The sequence below is a fragment of the Loxodonta africana genome, chromosome 8 (assembly GCF_030014295.1).
Source record: "Loxodonta africana isolate mLoxAfr1 chromosome 8, mLoxAfr1.hap2, whole genome shotgun sequence".
NCBI classification, from domain to species: domain Eukaryota; kingdom Metazoa; phylum Chordata; class Mammalia; order Proboscidea; family Elephantidae; genus Loxodonta; species Loxodonta africana.
The window spans coordinates 106,598,317-106,624,651 of record NC_087349.1 but is presented as its reverse complement, the minus strand read 5'-3'; the positions used below and the strand labels follow the sequence as shown (position 1 = coordinate 106,624,651).

The 26,335-nt window shown below is 44.1% G+C and overlaps 1 protein-coding gene across 2 annotated transcripts in view; it reads left to right on the top strand.

Moving 5' to 3' along the window:
* Positions 1-25,518, top strand: part of EGFR (epidermal growth factor receptor) — a 223,239-nt gene extending 197,721 nt beyond the window's left edge. The window contains exons 21-28 of one of the 2 annotated variants that reach the window (XM_010587150.3): positions 10,403-10,558; positions 11,557-11,632; positions 15,464-15,610; positions 17,268-17,365; positions 18,100-18,267; positions 18,860-18,907; positions 19,791-19,893; positions 21,236-25,518. In XM_010587150.3, coding sequence (XP_010585452.1) covers positions 10,403-10,558; positions 11,557-11,632; positions 15,464-15,610; positions 17,268-17,365; positions 18,100-18,267; positions 18,860-18,907; positions 19,791-19,893; positions 21,236-21,585 — 1,146 coding nt within the window. In that variant the 3' untranslated portion in view covers positions 21,586-25,518. Of the gene's footprint in view, positions 1-10,402; positions 10,559-11,556; positions 11,633-15,463; positions 15,611-17,267; positions 17,366-18,099; positions 18,268-18,859; positions 18,908-19,787; positions 19,894-21,235 lie in introns of both variants that reach the window. The other variant, XM_010587149.3, reaches the window with a different exon arrangement.
* The last annotated feature ends 817 nt before the right edge of the window (positions 25,519-26,335 follow it).

Genomic DNA, 26,335 nt, shown 5'->3' with positions numbered 1-26,335 from the left:
TGGGGGTTCTGCCCCTGTCTTTGTGTCTAAAGAGGGTGAGATAAATTAGCCTCTGGGAAGCACCTATCACAGGTTCCAGCACACATCAGGTTTTCCCTAAATATTCATCCTCTTCCTCCATTCCTTTTCCCATATTTTGGCTAAACAAGGTTTTAGCAGTGACTAAAATCTAACATGAAACAGTCACTGTCTTAATCTAATCCCCCATCAACTGTCATTTCTTTTCTTAGAACAGCATCTCTGGTCCAGCATCTGCTATTGTTCATGAGTTGCCTCTAAACCTGCTGCAGTACAGTCAATTCCAACTCATAGCAACCCTATAGGACAGAGTAGAACTGCCCCATAGAGTTTCCAAGGAGTGCCTGGTGGATTCGAACTGCCAACCTTGTGATTAGTATCTGTAGCACTTAACCACTATGCCACCAGAGTTTCTGAGCTACCACTAGGATATGGCTTTTCCTTCCTTGTCTATTGCAATCTTACATTCAAATCTACCTGTCCTCTAGTGTCTATATAAATGGAAATTTATTTGACCCCTAGAATCAGCCTTCTAAGCACGATGAAAAAAAACACAAAACCCTTAATGTAGCAGTGTCCACTACAGAGCACAATTCTGCTTTCAGTTCCCAAAGTTCTTGAGGTTGAGATTCCAGGGCTTAAAGGTTTTTCTTGTTAGTTTTCTGTATGATATTACTCAACATTTCAACCTGGTATTTAAAGGCACTGTGACACTTGTTCAGTTTTATTTTGATTTTAAGGCCTTCCACATTATGGAAGACAGTTAACTCTATCTGTGATAGATTTGGTCTTTACTCACAAGAGAAGCCGTATTCCACTGATTTACAGAGCGCTGTTGTGATGGACTGTTCGTTTCTTGAAGGAAAGGAAAACGATGGCTTCCCTAGTTGTTAAGAGAGAAATTTGCTTTTGGGTTACCGGCTATTTATTTGAGCATTAAATAATTCTCTTTGAAAAAGTGTAAGTGAAACTACCCAGAAACACTTAGTGGCTGACCAGAAACTAAACGATGCCATCTTCAAAGTGGGATTTATTGACTTGTAAATGTCCTGTGTTAATTCACGACACCATGGACTATCTTGGGAAGTTTTCTAAATATAAGCGGGAGAGCTGGCCACTATAAATGCAAGTTTATTGTTCCTACTAAACTGTTAAGAGGGTAAGTAAAACTGTATCAACTAGGCAAAAGAAAAAAGAAGAGAAAAAAAAAAGACCAGACTTACTGGTCTGACAGAAACTGGAGAAACCCCAAGATTATGGCCCCTGGATACCCTTTTAACTCAGTACTGAAGTCACTCCTGAGGTTCACCCTCCAACCAAAGATTAGTCAGGCCCATAAAACAAACAGTAATACATGTAGCTCAACCATGTGTATGAGACTAAATGGGCACACCAGCCCAGGGACAAGGATGAGTAGGCAGGAGGGGACAGGAAAGTTTGACAAATGGAAGTAGGAAACCCACAGGTGAGAAAGGGAAAGTGTTGAGATGTTGCGGGCTTGGCAACCAATGTCACATAACGATATGTGTATTCATTGTTTAATGAGAAACGAATTCGTGCTGTAAATTTTCATCTAAAGCACAATTTAAAAAAATGAGGCTGTTATTTTTACCTGGTGGTACAGTGGTTAAGAGCTTAGGCTGCTAACCAAAAGGCTGGCGGTTCAAATCCACAACCTGCTCCTTGGAAACCCTGTGGGGCAGTTCTACTTTGTCCTATAGGTTCGCTGAGTCGGAATCAAGTGGACAGCAGTGGGTTTGTTTGTTCATTTAATTTTTGCATTGAAGGGCTATTGTGAGGGCTGAATAAGATAATAAACGAAAAGCTCTCAATAAAAAGAGTGCTATTTAAGAAAAAGAAAAAAAACCCTTGATTGCTCAAGAATTTTAAGGACTGTTTTCAGAAACCAGAGCCAAAAGGCCAAACCAAGTTCTTTGTCCCCCAGTCTTGTGGAGCCATCACCACCTTACCAATCAGAAAGCATGAGCATTGTTTCCTAAACTCATGATTCATGAAGTTACAAGGAGCTTTCACTCATCGGGAGTAAATTAGTTGCATAAGAAAATGTGTCCACTTTTTCTGGCTACATAAACCAGTTGCCATCAAGTTGACTCCAACTCGTGGCAACCCCATGTGCGTCAGAGTGGAACTGTGTTCCGCAGGGTTTTTAGTGGCTGATTTTTCAGAAGTCGACTGCCAGGTCTTTCTTCCAAGGCACACCTGGGTGGACTCAAACCTCCAACCTTTTGGTTAGGAGCCAAGCGCATTAGCAATTTGCACCACTCAGGGTCTCCTGGATGCATAAAGCAGCTAGTAATTCCCAAAACATATTACGTGGCAGGATAGTGTCATAAGATGTTATCCTCCAAAAGATCCTATCATTGATTTGTGCCACACTCTTCCCCTTAGAGCATCCCAGTGTACATTATTGCAAAGTCCAGCAATAGATAAAGCTGTCAGGCTTTGATTATGCTAACATTTCCCCAAACTTTTTGGTCAAGAGAGATTTATTGTCACCTAATGCAGATTAAGATCTCAAAAAGTGGGTTTTCTGACAATCACTGATTTGGTTCTGCGGTACAACAGATGCTATCAGCATTAGATCCTTGAGCCCAGGCCCTGGTGAGATACGCAGGACGGCTGGCCCGGGGGAGGTAGAGGCTTGCAGGAGGAAACTGGTTTGTGAGTATCGTTCTCTGACCACAATTTTATAAGCACCAAACTACACTGAGTTCAATCTATGAGGTAAGACTTAATAAGGATATAATCCAAAAAAAAAAAAAAAATCCTTTCAAAGGATCCATTTTTCAAGCACAAGGGATACTTGGTTTAATCCAAGTCCGTTTGAAAAAGTCCTGGGTGTTTTAACTGACCGCACATCTATACAAACTGTCAGTGCATCTGCAGTGCTAAGAGGAGATCATGTCCAGATGAGGGGAGTGGTCACTCTCCAGTCTTATGTAGCCAGAACATTCCAGAACACTTGAGCTCTAGGTGCCATGTCACAGAAAGCCTGTTGGTAAACTAGAATGGGTTCATAACAGACAAGCAGGAGTGTGAGAGGATACAAATTATACTGTACAGGCAGTCTCCAGATTACAAACAAGATCCATTCCTAAGTGTGTCTTTAAGAATTTGTAGGTAAGTCGGAACAGGTGCATAAGGTTCTTATTTAGCCTTACTTTAGTTTTAGTGCAAGAAAAGGCTCGAAGCCTTCTCAGTGATTTAAAAGCTGCCCTGCAGCAAGTGAAGTTGAGTGTGATAAAGAATTTGTTTCCAGTAGGGGTTGGTTCTGTTGTTCCAGAGTGAGGGCAGATTTATATAATATTAAAGAGCAAGTACAAGTTGGCCATAAGTTGGATGTTTGTAACCTGAGTACTTACTGTAGTTGACTTTGATTTAAATAGAAAAATGGGGGACGGACAGGTATTCTACTTTTTAGCTTTTTTTTTTTTGCTTTTGTTTTTGGAGTTTACCCAAATGTGTTTTTGTTTTATTTTAGTTGTAGTAAGTATATATATATAAGCATATAAAACATTTGCCATTTTAACATTTCTTACAGGTGTCGTTCAGTGACATTGTGTTTATCATGTTAGTCAGCCGTCACCCTTGTCCATTGCAAACCTTTCAGTTACCCCTAACAAAGGCTCAAAGTTCCCTAAGCAGTGAATCCCCCTTTCCCTCTCCCTGTCACCTGCCCCTGGTTGCCACTGATGAACTTTGTTCTCTATACACGTGCTTGTTCTAGACATTTCATGTAAGCGGGATCATACAGTATTTGTCCTTTTGTGACTGACTTACTTCACTCAACATAATGTTTGCAAGGTTCACCCATGTCCTTTGGGTGTTTTAAGGGTTATTGTGGAGAGGAGAAACTGACTTGTTCTGTGAAATTTCAAATATGAAACTTCCTGATTAGGTCCCAGTAGGTCTCTGACCTTTGCCTCACAGGTCTGCTCCCATATTCTCATGGCTTTTCCATGCACCAGGTCAGGATTTGCAAGCACAGGGTTCAAGGAGCAGCCTGCTCCCTCCCATTGACAAATTGTGGCCTCAGATTGGTAATTCAGCTGCCAAGCCTCTCTTTCCCACCCAGTAGGGGTCAGGGGGCTGGTAAGAATCCATTCAGCTCTAAAGCACCACACCTCCGTAAATACCTAGACATCAAGACAGTCTGCAGGCTAAAAGAGCCAGACAGCAGATCCAATTACCAGGGATTTCAGTTATTTGAATTTTTTTTTTTTTCCTTGCATTGCTACACAAAGGATTACTGTTGAACTTAAATAATCAGCTGAATTGATCACCTTACAGTGTGCTATCAAAAAACCTAAAGTGCCTGCGTTACTACGGCATAGTCTTCAGCTTTTCTACATTTTGCTTAATCGTTTCTTGAGCATTCTTCTGCCAGCATTAGGTCTTGTGTGAAATATCAATCTAAGTAAGACAAAATTTCTTATCACCAAAAACTGACATTTAGTGAGAGAAACAGGTCCACACAGAATGAAGGGCGCAGGAAGGAAATGAAGTGGCTAAGGTTAGGGGGCTGAATGGAAGGAGAGCAAGTCGGCCCGAAGGCTGCTGTGCAGATGGCAGTGAGCATGGGCCCAGTGGGCCAGTCCGGCAGCCGGCGCCATCCCTGCACCAGATACCGGGCAGGTGCTGGGAAGACAGCACTGAATATTCTCTCAGGAGCACAGAGTCCCATAGGCCAAACAGTGCTGAGTGTAAGACAGGCCCTGGTCTTCTCCTGGTGGGAGGTGGAGGAAGTGCCCTCCAGTCCGAGGGAGGGTAGCATAGTAGGAGCTGGCCGTTGGCTGATCCACCAGCAGGGGGGAGCGCTCTAAGCCTCGGTGAGCAGCACAGGCCAGGTGACCGAGGGCTGCTGAGTCTGCTGCAGAGAGTGAGGGCCACCAGCGAGAGAGAGACTAGGGAAGAATATGGAGACCTCATAGGGCCCGCAAGCCCAGCTAAGAAAATGGAGCTTCACCACGAAGCCTGGAGCCAGTCAAGCACTTAATTCATGATCGGATTTCTTAGGAAGTGTAGCCATAGTCTAGGCAAGTGTGACGGGGCCTAATTTAAAGTCATGGCAAAGGGGACCAAGAAGAGAGGGTGGATGTGACATTTAGGAGAAAACTATAGCTATGGCTAACACACATGGGACACTCCATGCGAGGCACCGGGCTCAGTGCTCTGAACAGATAAATTCATTTATCCTAACTCTTACTGGCCCCATTTTACGTATGGGCAGACAGGCACAGAGCTTTTAAGACCATGCTCTTAACCAGCACTTGGTATACCAGCTCAGGGTGGAACTTAGGACAGTGATCCCCACTGTCCACGTCTCTCTGCACAGTAGGATTCCAGAGCCACACAGCCTCTGTTTGGGAAGAGGAGATTCTGAAACTTCTCTGCCTCTTCTAAGAGCAGGGGCTCAGTGGTGGCTAAGCCATGCTGTTAATTTTTCTCTACCAAAATCCATGCACCAACTTCTCCACTTCCTGTTGCTGTTGTTGTGTGCCTTCCACTCAATTCCTACTCCTAGAGACCCTGTAGGACAGAATAGAACTGCCCTATAGGGCTTCCAAGGCTGTAAATCTTTACCGGAGCGGACTGCCACATCTTTGTCCTACAGAGCAGCCAACCATGCGCTTAATCACTGCGCCACCAGGGCTCCTTTCTCCACTTTCTACTTCCTGCCATTTCCGTATTCACCAAGTCAGTGCTCTTCCAGACTTGCCCACATGTGATTTCTAAAATAGATCCCAAGTGGATCCTGTTCCAGCCTCTCACTCTGCACTCCCCGCAAGCGTGGTAGGATCTAACAGCCCTAGGAAGCCAGCCCCTGTAGGTCCAGTCCAACCACCTCTGAATCCGCTCTCCAGCATCCATGTCCCCTGCTCTTCTTTTGCACATGTAGATCTAGGCTGGCCCTTCAAATTCCCTTTTTACCTCAGTATTTCAAAATGCATCCTGGCTGTCTTGTAGTTACTAACCAAAAATAAATATGTTAAATTAAATTAAAATCAAATCTCCGAGAAGAACCAGGAAATGAGTTTCCCAGGAGGCCCTGCTGAGGCTTATCCTTATATGTATTACTTCCTGTGGCTTCTCTGTTTAGATTCTGCCAGTTCCTAAGTAATATTATGGCTCTTATCTTCAATGACTGGTTAAAATATAACTCTTAACGGGGCACTGGGATGGATTTCAAACTGCCTCAAGATATAGAGTGGGATAGAGACCAATGAATTTGAGTTATGTCTAAGTTCAAACGTGTCTAATCTTTTTGGCCCAAAATTCTCCCTGTGTCAAGGAGAATGCGTAAGCCGCTCTTTCCACCCCTTTCCCAAGGCTGCTTTGAAGACTGACGTCCTGAGAAAACTTCACCATCTATTAAAGTTGCTCTGGCCCTTTAAGAACTTGGACTGGGGTTGGGGGGAAGTGGGTTGGGACAGAGCTCAATTAGATGTTTTAGATTCACACAATGAAAAGCACTTACTCAGTGGCACAGGGCCAAGATGCTGGAATTTTTTTTTTTTTTTTTTTTTTGGCATCCCTAGCAGCCTTCAACCCAGCAGGCAAGTTTCTCCTGGAGGCCCCGGCAGGGGAATTAATAGATGTGACCAACGTGGTGGTCCTGAGGGTGCAGAGGATTTGAGTCTCCAGGTTATCTCACAAGGGCAATGGGGCGGGTTTCAGGGTTACAGACACCAAAATATGCCTCTATGTTGATGTGTTTGAAATGCCTGGCACAGAGTTGATGCTCAAAGAGTAAGCTGCTATTACTCATTCTTTCACTCGTTCATTCATTCATTTGACAAACTTATAAAAATGTCTCCTGTGTACCAGGTTCTGTGTTAGGCACTCAGGCATTTTAAAAGGCACATGAGAGTTAGTGATGGTCGTTAGATGAAGCTGGAAATGCCCTCGAAGTCCCCATCGTGGGTGTAACGATATTTAAAAAAAAAAAAACACATTTTAAATAAGGGATGGCGGGAGGTGGCTCCTGCGTGGAGGGACCTGGGTGTGAGTCCTCACTGCACGTGCATGCAACAGCTACGCAGTGCCAAGTGCAGAGGACCCCAGGAAATGTGTGATGAAGGACAGAATGAGAGAAAGCTAGGGAACAAGAGAGAAACAGAGAGAGAGCACGCATGAATGAATGAGCTGCTGCATCTTGGAATGCAGATGTTAGGTTTAGCAAGAAACCAAGCATAACTGACCCTTTTTAAATGGGTAAGTGGTCGCCATATTTAATAAAGGCGGCCTTCCTCTTTTGTAAGACAGGGGTGCCAGAGCACAGGACACAGTCAGTGTTCCGTGAATCAAAGGGGAGATGAAAGGAGCAATCTTCTTTTTTTTTTTTAATTGTACTTTAGATGAAGGTTTACAGAGCAAACTAGTTTCTCATTAAACAGTACACATATTGTTTTATGACATTGGTTAACAACCCCACTACACATCGACACTGTCCCTTCTCAACCTTGGGTTCCCTATTGCCAGCTTTCATGTTCCCTCCTGCTTTCTAGTTCCTGTCCCAGGGCTGGTGCGCCCCTTTAGTCTTGTTCCATGGGCCTGTCAGTCTTTGGCTGAAGGGTGAACCTCTGGAATGACTTCATTACTGAGCTGAAAGGGTATCTGGGGGCCATACTCTCAGGGTTTATCCAGTCTCTGTCAGGCCAGCAATTCTGGTCTTTCCTTTTGACTTAGAATTTTGTTCTACATTTTTCTCCAGCTCTGTCAGGGACCCTCTGTTGTGATCGCTTTCAAAGCAGTCAGATGGTAGCCGGGCACCATCTAGTTGTGCTGGACTCAGTCTGATAGAGGCCGTGGTAGGTGTGGTCCATTAGTCCTTTGGACTAATCTTTCCCTTATGTCTTTAGTTTTCTTCATTCTTCCTTGCTCCGAAGGGGTGAGACCAGTGGAGTATCCTAGATGGCCACTCACAGGCTTTTAAGACCCCAGACGCTACTCACCAAAGTAGAATGTAGGACATTTTCTTTATAAACTGTTTGCCAATTGAGCTAGATGTTCCCCGAGACCATGGTCCCCATAGGAAAGGAGCAATCTTTGAAGGGCGATCACAAGTCGAGGTGATGAGATAAGTGTGTCCTCTGCAGCTTTTTCTCAGTTTTTGCTCCTTCCCTCCCCCTGTCCACCCACCACCATCCCCAAATAGTTAATTCCCAGTTGGGCAGTGCTGTTCCAGAGAATAACCTGCTAGTTTTCTCTTGCATAGACATGAGCCCCGTTAACGTTGGCACATGAGAACTGAAGGAGAACATTTCAATCAGACAGCGTCAGGAACTTTCTAGATAACACAGAGAAGAAGGGCTTGGCCATGTGTACATGAGACATGGGAAACAACCATTTTTTCCCCAAGAAGAGAAAAATGGTAAAGGTCTCAGAAATAGCACTCAAAGAACTCCTGATAGCATCTTTATGAGTTCCTGCTGTCATAGGATGACTAGTTTTGCTCTAGAAAGAAAAATTGGTAAAATTCAAGCCAGGAGCTCTGGTGGTACAGTGGTTAAGTGTTCAGCTGCTAACCAAAGTCAGCAGTTCAAATCTACCAGCCGCTCCTTGGAAACCCTATGGGGCAGGTCTACTCTGTCCTTAAGGGTTGCTGTGAGTCTGAATCAACTCGACAGCAATAAGTTTGTTTTTTTATACCAAGCCAACAAATAATTTTCACTTAGTATCTTTACAAAAAAAGAGAAAAGCTTATCAGAATATTTGGGAATACGTCCTTAACTACAGGTAATCCCTTTAGTTGCACTATAGTGGTGATCCTTCCCCAACCCCAGAAACGCTGGTGAGTAAGCAGAGTTGGTGAAGCCCATTCATTTCTGTTCGGTGCCCTTGAGCCAGCCTTTCTGTGTTGCATCCCCTGTGTGCAGATCCTACGAGTCTCAGCCGCAAAGACAGTTGGAAATGTGACCCACTGGACTCCCTGGAAGGAGCCCTGGTGGCGCAGTGGTTAAAGCGATTGCCTGCTAACTGAAAGGTCAGCAGTTCGAAACCACCAGCCACTCAGTAGGAGAAAGATGTGACACCCTGTTTCCATAGAGATTTACAGCTTTGAAAACCCTAGGGGGCATTTCTACTCTGTCCTGTAGGGTCACTATGAATTGGAATCAACTCGTTGGCAATGGGTTTGGAGTCCCTGGGTGGCACAAATGGTTAATGCGCTCAGCTACTAACCAGACACGCATTGTTGGGTTTTTTCCTTTTTCTTTTTTTTTTGGTCGTGGCCAGACACCTGGAGAGGTATTGTGTGAAGCAGCCAGGGAACGACGTTCAGGTAGCATGTGAGTAAGCAGAAGAGAATGCGATACTAACAACGTTAGGTTTCTGCAGGACATGATCCCTTCCCAGCCTCTCCCGCCTGCCCACTCCCTTCCTGCCCGCCGGGCCCTGCACAGAGAAACTGGGGGCTGCCAAACTCATGTCAGCAGGCTGGCACTTGGTAGTAAAGTCCAAGGGAGCTTGGCTCAGCCAGGCAGGTCTGCAGCAAATGAGAGACGAAGCCAGAAGTGACCGTGTCTGCCAGCAGGAGGATGGTGCACATGACGAGGGCGCCGAGAGAGGGCTGTGGGTGGGAACTGTGTTTCAGGGGTGATGTTTCTGGAAATTCACTGTGCCGGGTGCTGTGCTATTCCTGCAGAGATTCAGATTCTGGCAGAATTGTGGAGGCAGCCAGGGAGGTGGTAGGGAATGGCACCTGGTAAAAGCATGTTCCATATCCACGTGGTTCTGTAATAAAAATGGCAGAAGGTAAAACTGAACAAAAATCTTCGTTGCCAGCAAATTGCATAAGATAATCCAGGAAAGCATGATGAGAGCATGATTTAAAAACCTTGAGGATCATTGCTTTGCTGCGGCCCTGGTGAGGCTGGGAGCATCCTCTCCTCTAAGCCCACGAGAGGGAAGAAGCAGGCAAGGGCACAGGTGGCAAGTCCCAGGGCAAGCATCAGACCCGGCCTCGGAAGGCTGCGCTCCTGCCCGGTCGCTGCCCTCTCCTACTTGGCACTTCTGTGTTTTTAACTTGTGTAACTGAACAGAGCAAAGTTAATGAGTCCTCTACTCGTTACAGCTTCCTTTGTTTACCTTATCCATTCGTGCAATAGGCTGTCGCTAACATTTACCATGTGCAAGTTACTGTGTTTGTTAAGTGAAGGGCAGGTGTATGGGGACTCAGCTGTAGTCCCTGCCGTGGAGGAACTCAGAATCCAACATGAACAGGGATATTAAATTCCAGCACACGAGCACCACTGTCCCACAGTGTAGCCCCTTGACCCTTGTCAGCAGGCAGCTTTCCTCACTGCAGAGCTGGTCAGCAGGCTGGGTTCTCTGTGCCCTCACTGTCTGCCCCGTGTTTCAGGGCATGAACTACCTGGAAGACCGCCGCCTGGTGCACCGCGACCTGGCTGCGAGAAATGTCCTGGTGAAGACTCCGCAGCACGTCAAGATCACAGATTTCGGGCTGGCCAAACTGCTTGGTGCTGAAGAGAAGGAGTACCATGCTGAAGGAGGCAAAGTAAGGAGCTGACTTGTTGGTCAGGGACAGACAAGTCAGGTCAGACCCCAGCTCCCTACCTGTGGGCCACACTTTTGGCACACTTTCTAATGGATGTAGGGAGCATGCTTAGAACATTCCAGATGAGACCACAGCCGCTGCCATGGCTGTCTGGGTTGAGTCAGGGTCTTCCAGCAGCAGAAGCAGAGCTGCTTTGGAGGCAGGATTTTCTAGAAGAGGGAGTGAAGATGTTTTCCACCCAGCCAGGGGCCAGAGACAGTAAAGATTAGTTCAGTTCCATCTCTAGGTGCTATTTAGCAAAGGTTAGTTTTTAACCTTCCATCCAGGAAATAAGCTCCCTTCAAAAAAGCTGCTGGGAAATGTCATAGCTAATTTGGTGGCTCACTGCTGTTGAGGACATTTCAGAAACAGGAACACTCCCTGTGTTGTTTGCAGGCTCCATGGGTCTCGGTGACTCATGTCTGGAACTGGCAGCGTTTGGATCAGCTCCCTTCCCGCCGTCTGGCTGGGGGGCTCTCCAGGGGTGAGGAGAGGGGTGCATGTCTCCCTTCAGGCCCTCCAGGGTGCTCTCCTACCTCCTCTGGTGGAATCAGCTGTGTGTGTCTTAGGTTTCACACTGGCCTGCATGGCTGAGGCAGCTGTCAACTCTGTGACCGTAGGCCAAGCAAACACACACAAATACTGGGCCATGAGACCCAGACAGACAGGACCAGGGCTCCAGGCCACCAGCAGGTGCACTTGGCTCAGCCAGGACAGCCCATGGCCTCAGTTGTCCTCAGCTGTCGCGTTCATGAAACCCACCCTGGGGCTAACAGAGCAATCCCGGTGGTCCGGCTCAATTTAAAACCTGCTCCTCCAGTGGAAAGGGGAGCCCAGTTCGGGGGAACTGGCCCGGTGCCCCCAGTTTGTCACTTGGAATTAGTCCCCGTGTGATTTAATGTTCTTCTACAGAGAGGAGCTGATAGTTGTCTTAACGCTTTCTCTCTCGCCACCCCAAGGTTCCTATTAAATGGATGGCTCTGGAATCAATTTTACACCGAATTTATACCCACCAAAGTGATGTCTGGAGCTACGGTGAGTCAAAATCCCAACACTGATGAATTTGTACTGAGGCTGAACCGAGTCTGTTGTTCATTACAGTACACACTCTGTCATCCCAGGATTTTCTTCAAGACAATGACTAATAACAGTGTAATCATTTTGTCTACCTATTATGCTAAGAAAAAATGGCAAAAGAAATTGAGTCTAATTACCGTGGTAAATGTGACTTTAGAAATCAATGGTCTTGTCTGAATGAGGGAGGCGAGGGATGGAGAACGTGAACTAGGACATACCCCTACCTTCGAAATCAAACAAAATTTGACCTCTCATCGCAAAGTTGAAGTGAATCAAAGGGAGGTGACAAACGAGGTTTCATGGAGAAGTGTTTTCAGCAGATAAATGAGGTTTTTATGAACGACTAACTAATGGCTCTTGTTCCATTCAGTGAATGGTAGTCTTTGTATATTAGAGATAACGGCTTGACAAAAACTCATTTTAAGGATGTGTCTAAGGAAAAAGGAAATCGTTATTGCTTCCAGCTCTAATAAGGACCATCTCATGCTGATCTGATTCTCCATTTCATCCGTCATGTCTCACAGGGAAACCCTGGTGGCATAGTGGTTAAGTTCTACGGCTGCTAACCAAAGGGTCAGCAGTTCATATCCGCCAGGCGCTCCTTGGAAACTGTATGGGGCAGTTCTACCCTGTCCTATAGGGTCACTATGAGTCGGAATTGACTCGACAGCACTGGGTTTGGCTTTTTCGGTTTTTGTCTCACAGTAGCAGCCGCAAACCCACACTCTGTCCTCACAAGGGAACTCGCTCTTCTTTAAACCCGCCTTGTATGCCCTCACCTTAAAAAAAAAGTATTAATAAACTTTTATTGACAGCTGTGCTAATATCAAGCTTGGTTCTCAAAGTTCAACCAGCAATCTGCTGAAAGATTGGAAAATACCTTATCTATTACAATTTAGGAAACCCTGGTGGTATAGTGGTTAAGTGCTACAGGTGCTAACCAAAAGGTCAGCAGTTCAAATCCACCAGGCACTCCTTGGAAACCCTGTGGGGCAGTTCTGCTCTGTCCTATAGCATTGCTATGAGTCAACGGCAGTGGGTGATTACAATTTATGAATTATCAGCCAACCTTAGACTTTCCAAGCAATGAGAGCTAAGGGGAGGGTCACCCCACCTCCATATAAATGTGTACCATATTTAAAAACAATAACAGTTGCCATGGACTCAGCTCTAACCCATGGTGACCCCTTGTGTGTCAGAGTAGAAACTGTGCTCCATTGGATTTTCAGTGGCTCCTTTTTCAGAAGTAGATAGCCAGGCCTTTCTTCCAAGGCTCCTCTGGGTGGACTCAAATCTCCAACCTTTTGGTTACAGCCAAGCACATTAATCGTTTGTGCCATCCAGGGACTCCAGTGTGGATTTAGGGAGAGCAGGAATTTGCCAGAAATTTCCAGGAGAAGTTTGGTCATTATCACAAAAACATTCAGGAACCCTTTTTTTTTTTTTTATAGCCCTATAGGGTCACTTTGAGTCGGAATTGACTCAATGGCAATTTTCTTTAATTATTATTATTATTAATTTTCTAACATTCCAAATAATTGAGTTTTTGTCTGTCTCTTGTTCTACAACATAAGCTCTACAAAGGCAGAGGTATGTCTGTGAGTGAATAAGTGATTTTTTTTTTTTATATGTACCTGTGAACTGCTTGTAATTAATGGACTAAATGAGGAAATAAAGCTATGCTGATGCCTGGTTATTTTCGGTTTCAACGTAGGTTCACTCCCCAGGAGGGATGGGGGAAATGTGTCTTTTTCCTACCTTTGTATCTGCTCTCCATTATTTCTGTTGTCCCTCAACAGTCCCAGCCACCCCCTCCCTCAGGGACACCACAACAGGGTCTCCTCTCATCTCTTTTGCAGGCAGCAGGCCAACCATATCTTACAACTATATCAGACTTTTACTCCTCTGTTTAACATCCTTGTTTGGTTTTCCTGTATGTTCCACATAAAATCTAAACTCCTCATATGGCCGATAAGCTCCTGAAAGGCCTGGCTCCGCCCACCTTCCCCAGGCATGGGGGCTCCGTTCTCCCCGCTCCCCTGTGCGCCAGCCAATGTGTGCCCAACACACTTTCCCCACGTGATGTACGTTTCTCAAAGAAATGACAGTTCTCTTGAATTCAGTGACTTAGTGCCTCTGAACATTTGCAACCAACACCAGATAGTTAAGTATAACTACAGAGGTCGTGTGTCTTTCATTTCATTGGCTGTTGTGTTTTCCGTTATTATGTAACCTGCTGTTCCTGGTGGTACACTGAAATTGTTAGACCATGAGACAGAACTTTCAGTTTCAAAAGCATATCCTGCTACTCCACTCTCTAGTTCCCAGTCAGCAAAACATTCATTTTAGTAAGTTAGGGACCTAGTGTCGTCCACTTAGGAGTTGAAAACAGAATTGATACCAATCTCCAGTCCTTACCTTACCATCAGGTACACACACATCCCCCCTCATTTGTTCACACACCTAAAAACCCTGCCTTCCCACAGGACTCCATTGTATACTTGTAACCCGTAAAACCAAACCCGTTGCCATCGAGTCAATTCCGACTCATAGCGACCCTATAGGACAAAGTAGAACTGCCCCATAGGGTTTCCAAGGAGTGGCTGGTGGATTCCAACTGCCAACCTTTTGGTTAGCAGCCAAGCACTGCGCCACCAGGGCCCCATGCACTTATAAACACCTTACTAAAACTAAAATTAACTGACTTCATAGATCTAGAAATTAGATTCCCTTTCTTTCACCAAGTGATGTTGAGATTATGTCAGGGAAAAGATAAAGATTTATTTTCTTGTCACTGGAGCATGGCTTTCCCTCCATTTGCAGCCCTGCATTCTGTATATTAATTCAGGTAATTCAGTTCTGGAATGGCCTTTGAAAATCCTAACAGTTTTGTGTTAACATGTGTCTAGGGGCCAAGTCTGAAGACAGTGGGTCATGACCATTTTTTTAATTGTAGATCAGAAATCTCTGCTGGGCTCCTGTGTCTGCTCTCGCCCTTAAATGTTGGGGGCCCAGGGTTCAGTCCCACCGCGGTCACCCCTAGTGACATTATGGGCCACCTCTGATATCAAGGTGGGGACAACAGAAACCTAGGGACCGTAAAGCCAATGTATGTATCTAAAGCAGAGAATCCCCAAAAGGGAGGCGCCAAGATGGAAGGCCATCAGAACTTGGGAGCAGTTGGAAAAGACACCTCCTAAAATTACTACTGCTCTGATTTATTTTTAGTTATGATAATTGATTGGTTATAAAGTAAAAACATAAGGCTTTTATGTGTATCAAAACAAACAAGGTTTTTCGTTTTTTTTTTTTTTTTGCTTGTTTTCTTCATTATTATTTAAAAACCTTGCATTTTACAACCTTGCTCAAAATCTCCATCCTTCCACTTCAAGAGATGCAAGTCACTTTAGGCAGAGCTCAAAAACTCTTGCGCCATAATATTGCAGTACTTATTGTTGTTGTGATTGTTGTGTTTATTGTTATTATTAAAGTTTACGTTATTTAGTCACTTTTTATTGGCCAGATGTTGTGCTAAGCATTTCAATTACACTATCTTATTTTGATCCTCACACTGTTGAATGAGACAGATATTGTTATTATCCCATTTTACACAGAGGTAAACTGAGGCTTCAAGCAAGTCAAACAAATTGCCCCAGAACAGAGAAGCATAGGTTTCTAAATCTTGAGAACCAGTAATAAAAAATAATGAATTAAAGTTTTTTTATTATCATGAGCTCATTAAGTGACTACTTTCTTTGATAAAGCGATTGTATTTGATCATCTCCTCAGGTGTCACAGTTTGGGAGTTGATGACCTTTGGATCCAAGCCTTATGATGGAATCCCTGCAAGTGAGATCTCGTCCATCCTAGAGAAAGGAGAGCGCCTTCCGCAGCCACCCGTGTGCACCATCGATGTGTACATGATCATGGTCAAGTGTGAGTACACCGATGTGGCCATCCACCCTGGCTGAGCTGGGCATGGGCACTCAGAATGCCTTCTTGTGCCTGCAAAGGCATCGTTGCTTTTAGTCAAACAACTCTAGGCTCCGAATCCCTGTAGAAATGCATCACATTTTTCAAGGCAGGCACACAGCCTGAAAACATCCATAAATACCCACCTCCAAGCACTCTTCAGAAAGCACTTGCTGACTCATTCAACACTCTGACCTGACATTTGCCCATGTTTGCAAGTACATAAAACCAAAGTGCTACTCCAAAATATTCCATTATCCGAGTCGCTCAATGAAATACCAAGCTGCCCCACATTTTAAAGCCTGTTACCAGAGAGACTGAATGTTTTTAAAATGTCTAACAATGAGTAACCCCATGAGGCTCATAGAATCAACACTTCTGCTTTGACTTAAACCTTTCAACCAGTTGATTTATGTGAGATCTTCTGCAGTCTGGCTTTTAAACATTTGAATCCAAATAAGAGTGTGTAATTTGAATGATGCTATTAATCCGCCAGGATCATATGGTCAGTAGACTTTAAAGATAAAATTACATGTGTGGTAAGTGTTTACACAAGAAGGTAGCATCAGGAATATGATAGGACCCAGTTAATATAAACATTCATGCCTTCTGAACTTTAGACCACAGAGTTAATCTATTTTAACTTCCTTGCTTTGGGTTGAGGAAGCTGGGATCTGAAAATGATACATGATTTGTCTAAGGTCACAGAGCAGTCTGGCCTAAAATAGCTTGACATCCTGCTGATAGAATATAAATGTGAACCCTGAAGAGGCTCAAGGATTTCCAGTTCATAGCCTTTCCTCCAGCTTGTTTAATCTAGACTTACATCATTGTGTGATCAAATACATCAGCAAAAGGGTCTTCCTAAGGCAGGCGCCGAACTAGCCACCACTGGTTTGCATGCATGTTCTTACCTTAACAGCTGCTGTCCAGTTGATTCTGACTCATGGCAACCCCATTTGTGTCAGAGTAGAACTGAGATCCAGAGGGTTTTCAATGACTGATTTTTTCAGAAACAGGTTGCCAGGCCTTTCTTCTGAGGAGCCTCTGGGTAGACTCATAATCAGAGCACATTCACCATTTGCGCCACCCAGGCATGCACGATTAGTGAGTGTGTAAGAGAATGAAAGCACCAGGATATGGGGCTCCCAAACTCCAAGCTCCTTTAAGCCTTTATAGTTCCCTGAATTGAATCTACTTTCTAGCTTGAAAGACAGTTGACTGACTGTAAATGAGGGTGAATATGGAGTAAAGACTTTGCCTGATAGCTTAGACACAAGGACTTCTTACAATCAGAGCCGCTTACAGGTAGAGATTGGGGATAGTAACGCACCTGCGTCACCTAAGGTGATGACCCAGACATGCTGACCATAGGAACAGTGGATCATAGAAAAATGAAAGGATGTTTATGTCACTCTGATTCAAACCTGTTATGTCATCATGGTCTATAAACATTAATCAGTGCTAGTTTGCCAAGACTGAAAGGTCTATCACAAAGATTAGGTTTATTTATCATTTATATTTGTCCAAAAGGGTTTCATGTTAAATACCTTAAAGAATACAATCTCTATCCTTTCTTCCAAAGTTCTAATTGCGTTGTTTGTTCCCATTCATTCCCCAGGCTGGATGATAGATGCAGATAGTCGCCCAAAGTTCCGTGAGTTGATCATTGAATTCTCCAAAATGGCCCGTGACCCTCAGCGCTACCTTGTCATTCAGGTATCAGACCCCAGACTGAGCTTTTATTGGGAGAAGTCCCTCTAGTGAGCACCCAAGGTACTTGCACCCCACCATGAGGCAGTGTGGCCCCACCGTTTCCTGGGTCACATTATTAACTCCCGAATCTCAGACCAAGTCCCAGTTTTAAGACATAGGCCAAGTTGTGAACTCAGTGAAGTTGATTTGTGGTACCCACCCAACTCCAGTTTCACCATCTCCTTCTGAACTGGGTGTACCCAGACAGTCTCCCCACAGGTTCCACCTGTCATCTTCACATTTCAGTTAGCCAAAGCCTTAGTTTGGTATAATGGAAAAGCCAGACTTTGGAATCAAGCAAACCTGAGTTCGCTTCCTCACTGTGTCACCTCGGGCCACCTATTAATCTATCGCCTTCTCTAACATGAGAGTAGTAAAACCAACCTCACAGAGGTGCTTTAAAGTTCCACTCAAATAATACATGTGAAATACAGAGCACAGCACCCAACAACACAATACACACTCAACGAATGGTGCTACCTCTTCCTTTTCTTTTTCCTCATTTAGACATCAAGAAATGTTTAATATTTTAATATCAGGCAGTGGGGGAAAGCAGCTATACTTCAGAGAACCAGGGAGGTCTTATTATAACTAAGTTGGCAAACATACTGGCACCTACTGACAGTAGATCCCTATAACTAAGAACTGGAGTAGCGTCTCTATCGACCTTTCTAACGGTCTCAAAATATCTTCACCAGGGAGATGAACGAATGAATCTGCCCAGCCCTACAGACTCAAATTTTTACCGTGCCCTGATGGACGAAGAGGACATGGAAGATGTCGTGGACGCAGACGAGTACCTCATTCCACAGCAAGGATTCTTCAACAGTCCTTCTACATCTCGAACTCCCCTCCTAAATTCTCTGGTACGAAACTTCTCCTTCTCTCTCAGTCTAGGTTTACTGGTTGGAACAGATTGGGTTTTAGAGAAAAAACATACCCATCTAATGAAACTCCGATGGAGACGAGGAAGTAAATTTTATCCATACGATAAAGCCAAAATCAAAATGAATTATGTCAATGTATTTTTATTAAGTATTTTTTTTTCTTATTAAGTATTTCATCGCACTGCAACAACTTGATAGTAATCTTTTTAAAAAAAAAAAAAAACCTCTCTTTTTAGGTCAGCCAAATGGCGCCCTAGTGGCCCAGTGGTTAAGAGCTCTGGCTGCTCACTGAAGGATCAGCAGTTCAAGTCTATCAGCCGCTCCTTGGAAACCGTACATGGCAGTTCTACTCTGTCCTTTAAGGTCTCTATGAATCTAAATTCGCAATGGGTTTGGTTTTTTTTTTTTTTAAGGAACAGAACTAAATCTAATTTTTATAAAGCTAATGATTCAAGACAAAAATTAAGCATCTTTAAATATAGCCATGCGATGAGACCCGCCTCCTGCGTTCAGCAGACATGGGTGAGAATGTGCGAACATGCCACGAGCAACTTGTCTGTTTCTTTTTTAGAGCGCAGCCAGCAACAATTCCACGGTGGCTTGCGTTGATAGAAACGGGGTATGTATGAGCACCAGATAAACCAGACGTAAGCAGTGGTTACCAGGAAACCCTGGTGACGTAGTGGTTAAGACCTATGGCTGCTAACCAAATTTCGGCAGTTTGAATCCCCAAGGCGCTCCTTGGAAACCCTATAAGGCAGTTCTACTCTGTCCTATGGGGTTGCTATGAGTCAGAATTGACTCCACCGCAATGGGTTTTATTATACATAGAAAATGCCTGTCTTGACAGAAACAGTCTTAATTTTCCTTCCTGTATGGTTCCTTCCCTTCATGGTTTCCTTGAGCACTACTTTAAAGCAGACAATTAGAAATCATGCAGTGCAGTGGTTCCTGGGCCATCAGCAGCGTCCCCTGGCAGCTGATGGAAATGCACATTCCCAGGCCACCTCGCTGACATTCTGAGCAAGGATCTCTGGGGGTGGGGCCCTGCACTCTGTCTTTGAACCAACCTTCCCAGTAATGCTGATGCATGGTAAGTTGGGAGGCTTGATCTAGATTTGCACTGTCCAGTGCAGAAGCCATCAGCCAAATGTGGCCATTTAAATTTTAATTAAAATTAAATAAAATTTAAAAATTAAGTTCCCCACACATCTCAAGTGTTCACTAATGGCGTGTCAGACATTTCCATCCTCGCAGAAGGCTCTATTGGACAGCACTGACCAGGCCTTGCTCCTTACCCTGTGGTCCATGGATCCCTGTGGTCTGTGGACCAGCCGTGGGTATCACCTGGAGTCTCATTAGAAATGCAGAATCCCAGGTCCTACCCCAGATGCATGGAATCAGGATGTACATTTTAACACAATCTCGGGGGGTTTTCATGTACACTAACGTTTGAGAAGCACTTGGATTTTTTTTCACCTGCCATATTTCCTCCCCAGCAGAGCAGTCCCATCAAGGAGGACAGCTTCCTGCAGCGGTACAGCTCTGACCCCACAGGAGCCTTGACTGAAGAGAGCATCGATGACAGCTTCCTGCCAGTGCCAGGTGAGTGGCTTGTTCTGGGAACAGCTCCTCAGCCTCCCCACCTAGCAGCAGCTGGTCTTGGTCCCCTAGGAGCTATGCTGAGTGTTTCCTTCCACCTGAGGCACCTGATGTTGCTTGAGAGGTGGTGACTCTGGAAAATTTGCAGACACCATTAAGGGAGTAAGAGGCATATAAATACAAAATGACTGAGCACGCCCAAGGTCTCTATTGAGATCAAGTCGGGTTCAGGTTAAACAACCTGTAGGTTTGTTCCAACCATGAATTTACAGTGACGTACCGATTGATGCTACAACATGGATAAACCTTGAAAGCATTATACTGAGTGAAGTCAGTCAGTTAAAAAGGACAAATATTGTATGATTTCACTTACATGAAATATCTAAGATAGGCAAATGTATAGACACTGAAGTTTATTAAAGGTTACCAGGGGCAGGTGGGAGGGAGGAGAAAAGGGGGACTCATTATGTTAGACCCTCAATGAGATGGATTGATGCAGTGGCTGCAGCAGTGGACTCAAACATAGCAGCGATTGTGAGCATGGTGCCGGACCGGGCATTGTTTTGTTCTGTTCTACATGGGGTCACTATGAGTTGGAACAGACTCGACAGCACCTAACAACAACCACATTGCTTAGGGGGCACAACTGAGCTTCTGTTCAGGGTGATGGGAAAAGTTGGGAGTAGGTAGCAGTAATAATAGCTGTACAACATGATAAACATGATTGTCACTGAACTGTACATGCCGTGAAAAATGTTGAAAAGCAAACAATTTGTTACATAATATTTACCACAATAAGAAAAATTTTCATTAAAAAGAAAACTTCAAAAAAACAATGAGTCTACAGATCTTCTAGAATTTAAAGCAAACACCAATACATGGTATATGACAGAGTTGGTCCCTCTTCTCCTTCCTGCTTCCATTCTTGACCTCTGAAACATGTTTTCCTAATCTAAACTTTATCCCCAGATACTCAGAACCTGTCTGCTACCGCTCCCTACACACAGACTCACAGACACACATACCACACACACACCACACACACATCACACACACATACCATGCTCATGTATCATGCACACACTCACTGCTTTCAAGGCAGGCTGTCATCTGGGAACTTCACATTTGTAGAAGATAAATGTAACCATTGCTTTGAGAAGTACATAAAAGAACACCATTTATTTTGCAGCACCAGCAAGATAGTAGTCTCCCCAGCCCTCCCTCCCCTCTGTCATCAGTTTCCCCATCAGAGACATTCACAAGGTTCGAAATAGAAATCCTGGAATCATTGCTTAGGGATGATGGTCTTCTGATTATTTCACCCCCAATTTCTTTTCCATTCCAGAATACATAAACCAGTCTGTTCCCAAAAGGCCCGCGGGCTCTGTCCAGAATCCCGTCTACCACAATCAGCCTCTGAATCCAGCCCCCGGCAGAGACCCTCACTACCAAAACCCCCACAGCAATGCCGTGGAGAACCCCGAGTATCTCAACACCACCGAGCCTGCCTGTGTCAACAGCCCCGCCTACTGGGCCCAGAAAGGCAACCACCAAATCAGTCTGGACAACCCCGACTACCAACAGGACTTCTTCCCGAAGGAAGCCAAGCCAAACGGCATCTTCAAGGTTCCCGCAGCTGAAAATGCTGAATACCTAAGGGTTGCACCACCAAGCAGTGAGTTTATTGGAGCCTGACCATGGAGGAAAACATCAGCCATAAAAATTCCGGACTCATCAGCTACCCAGGACCAAGCCATGGCAGCTACGACGGTACTGGTAGCCACGCCCTTATTAACTCTCAGGCCTGTGGACTGATTTTGCCACATTTGCTTTGAGCAGCCCATTTTTCAACCAGGAAGGGTCCCCCACTCAGAAGCACTTTCGGAAGTTGCAGGTACATTCCTTTATCTTCAGGCTCTGAAGCTTCCCAAAAAAGGCATCCAGCAAGAAGGTTGTCCATTTGGGCAGAACTTTACCTTTCAGTGAGGTATATTTGGGGTGGGGGGGAGGTGGGGAATAGGCATAGGAGTTTAATTGTTTGGGGTCCTTGGGGTTTTTAATTGTCGTTGTTGGTTTTGCTGTTAATGGGCTCTTCCAATGAGGAAGAAGGCTGCTTGTAGCACCAGCTACATAGAGCTGATCCAGGCTCCTGGGACCAAGGAACATGGGCCACAAGTCTTCCAGCTAACCCTTGGTTCCGTGGGCTCTGCCTCAAGACTCTTCCCTCTCAAGACAATGACACGGTACAAAAGGATAAGCCACTCTGCCCCTGCCTGGGCATCGGAGGAGGGAGAGTTTGTCCTCAGACTTCCTTTTGTGTAAATGTCCCCTTGTTACTTACTTTCTATTGTTTGTCCACCGTTTTCTAATGACACAATTATTTGGCCTACTTGTTTATTTTCCATTCCATTGTTTTGAAACTTGATGTGCTTTCCCTGTCTTGATGTCATAAAGTCCGCAAGAGAAGATGGTACTACAAAAAGTTCCTGCGATGCCAGCTCACATTTGATTCATCAGCTTTCAGACCAATAGCCTTTAATTAAGATAGAATGAAAATGCAAAAGTTCACAGAGGAATCTGTCTGCCAAATTTGAGACTCAGGTGGAATGCAGCAAGTCCTCGGGGGCATGTACCAGGAGACGACTACAAAAAGGAAGCTGCTCTTAAAACTGACCTAGTCTCCCCACCTTCCCCCTGCCCCCCGAAAATAAATTGAAAAATTTAGTTTAGGCTACTCAAGAAAAAGAATTTTCTTTTTACTGTTTTTTTTTTTTTTTTTTTTTTTTTTACTTGAAGGGTACTTTGCTCCTCCCAGATAAGCTGTCCCAACGTCTCTCCTTGCCCTTTGTGAAAAAAGGTTCTAGGTCCTGTGGCAACTACAGAAGAACTTACAGTCCATGGCACTGTAAGGCAGTTTACAGGCGTAAATAAAGACCCAGTTATTTATAGCGTGGGGTTTAAGTGGGAATTAGAGTTTGACATGTAGGGTAATGCCTTCACAGCAACATCTACGGATGTCCTAGAAGAAAAAGAAAAGTCTTCTCCCTGCTTAGAATATTTCCAGTACAAACTGGAGGATCCAACTAGTTAGGATTCCCAACTGTTATGATCAACTTTTTTTTCTAACCAGTGTGTCCCTACAACCTGGTTGGGCCATGGTAGTCCCTGATAGGGAGTGTTTTACACACTGTTCATTCAGCATTCCTCCCAACCCAGTTTCTCAAGGAAGAGATGCTTCAGACAAAGTTTTCCACCTCCAGATGTGTTCAGCCACACACACATACAAAATTTTCCCTGTGGTTTTAAATTATTTATTGACTCAGCTGGATCAGGGCCCGACAGTTAACCAAAATGTTTGATTTTTCTGAATGGAAATAAAACTAGATTCATCTTCATTATATTTGCAAATAACTTCTAAGCATGTAGAACAGCCTCGCACAGGTACTAAAAATTTTTTTTTACTAGAGACACAAAAATAAATAAGACATAATCCCTGATTCCAGTGAACTCAAAGTTTAGAAAACGAAATGAACTTATACATACTCAGCTGAAAACAGTATGACAAATGCTGGACACAGTATGTTAGCCAAGCACTATGAAAGTATGGAGCAGAAGAGATTCATTAAATCTATCTGGGAAGATTCATCAAAGAGGCAGTATTGGAGCTGGGCTTAAAAGATGACCAGGGTTTTAGCTACAAGGGAAATGGAAAATATATTCCCAGCAGAGGGAACCCTGACTTAAGAAAAGCACCTGACAAAGAAATCCACCAACAAAGTAGGTTTAAAGGCAGCGTTAAGCCATCCTAGCAAACTGCTCTCCTTTAAGCCTGGGGATTAGGTGTGTAGCTTCTCAACTTTGCTGAATGCCATTCATGGGGAACTTGGGGCTGTCTTCTTTGAAAATGATTAGTGAGAAAATTAAGTAACATTTCTAAGAATCTGAGATTTGATTACCTTGTCAGTAAGCCACTTTTGTTTTCCATTCACCTTGGAATAGAAAACGTATTTTAGTTAGATGTTTATTCAGAACCGGGCAACAGAATGATTCACGTTCTGTGGTCACTTACTTGTCAAGAAGCAGATGCTTGTTGAGGGAGGGCAATTGTAAGCCAGTCAAATTGTAGCACTTAAAAGCCTAGTATTTTTGTAACTTGGAATATTTTACTATAACACAATAAACAGCAAAAACTAGTCAAGTTTTCTTTTCTTCTCCTTTGTATTTCAGTCTTGCTGCAAAAATTTTCTTGGCTAAATTCTATTTTAAAAAGCATCTCCCTCCCTCTGCCCAGAAAGGAGCGAAAGGGCTTGTGGAACCCCCAGAGCCACAGCCTTCCCCAAGGACCCACCAGGTCCTTGTGGGCGGGTCAGGAGAGCTCAGCAGAGGAAAGGTCCATAGTTTTCAGTGTCACGTCACTAATTAACAGATCTCAACACTTAAAATCTGTCCCTCTGGTCCTTCCTCGTTGATAGTAAGTCCCTAAGGGCCTACAGAGAGTCCTTCTGCTGTTTCTTCCTCAGTCAGTTCCCCAGGGCCCAGCCTCAGATCTGGCCTTGGGAAACAGAGTTCAGGGAATGTAAGAGAAGAACTGGGGGCTAACATTTACAATGGACCACTGTCCTTACATACATTTTCTCACATAACCTCTAAGGGATTTCTGTAATTACACCCTATGAAAAATACTTCTGCCATTTAAAAAAATTTTTTTTTCTTAAGATAAATCTTCTAAACTCTTCTGCTATGCGTCCAGGTTGTCACTGATTTTACACTGGGAGTAAGGGGGGCCATCATATTGCATTCCAGATGATGATAAGGCTTCAAGTGTTTGTTGTAAGTTCCTAATGTTGTGCTTTAAGCCCCCCAAATCACAGATATTAATAAACTATGAATGCAAAAAGCATCAGTTCTCAAGCTCGATGCCTTTGGGATCGCCTGTGTCCTACCAAAAAAATTCTGATTTAGTTTGTCTGAGATGCAGCCTTCCTGAGATGGGCCCAGGATTTCTGAAAGCTCTCCAGGCTAGTCTGAAGAGCATCAAGGTTTGAGAACCACTGGTATAAATAAAAGGCCTTAGAGAGGGAGACCTCGTGCTTGGCAGATTGACCTTCAGCTCGTGACTCACGGCCTTAGGCCTCAGGTTGCCCATGTGTCGGATAAGACTATTGAATATGGTACCTCACCAGTTCTCACGTTGGTGCACACCAGAATCACCTGGTGAGTTTAAGACAAATGATGTCTGGAGTTTCCACAGACCAAGTAAATAAGAAGCTCAGGGGCTCCCCCAGGTGATTCCAATGAGCAACCAGCGTTGAACCCCGTATCTGTAAAGTCTCCTTCAGTTTCCAAGCCTAGGGATCTAAACCATGTCCCCAACTCAGGGTAAAAAAGAGGAAACTGTGTGTGCTAGAGCTTCCCAGACGGAAGACAGAAAAATTTGCAATTGCAAATCTGCCCCAAGACTAGGCCATTAGAAGCCATTCCAGAACCTTCTAATTCATTGTCACCAGCACTTCATTCCGAAAGTGGCAAATACCCAAATCTGACCTTTAATAAAGCCCTGGGACACTTTGCATTTCCTAAGAAATAAGTAAATTCAGGAGTAAATTAGAAAAATCAATCTCTTCCCCCCAATGATTGAGCTCTTTCCTCTTAAGTGACTGCTGTAGAATTGCCCTGAATGTCTACTTTGCGTTTCTTTCTTTGCAGAAGTGCTCGTTTTTATTATAACATAATGACCTGCTTTTGTTTCCTTGCCTGTGGACTGTAAACCTTACTGAATAGAAATTCCTGCTTCTTTGACCAGCCACATCTGCTATATCAGGAGCATACATTTCTGTATTGTTAAAGACACGTTCATTCAGATAGGATTTTTAAATGGAAATCTATTTTTGTAGCCTTTTTGAGGGATAGCATCCTCTTGTGTAGCACTGAACCTTGTAACGTATATTTTTAGGAAAACTTCGCATTTCTACTAAAGACAACATGGTTTACTTTAGAAAAGCTGTCATAGAACAAAATTGGAGACTAAAATATTTGCTTAAAGAAATTCAATTGAAATGTGTGTTCTCTCTCTAATGAAGGTACAGTCTCAGTGCAGAGCTAAGTCATCATGGTGAAAGGAGAAGCATCATTTTATATTTATACAATTGGAAAAGATGAAAAGAGCTCGTTTCATTTCAATATTGCTCTGAACTGAGTTCTCTTGAGTCTGTTTGGGGCAATGTTAGTTGAAAGGGATTACTGTCCATTACCGCTAATAGGACATTTGAGCTGCTTTCCATACTCGAATCTGCTGCCAGTATGACCCCGTAAATGTCAGAAAAGCAGTAATATAGCACTTGGTTTATAGACACTAGTCTGACTTTGATGCAAATTATTTTATGTTTATATTTATAATTGATATCCATTTACCAATATAGACTATTAAAGCAATACGTGGAGAGCC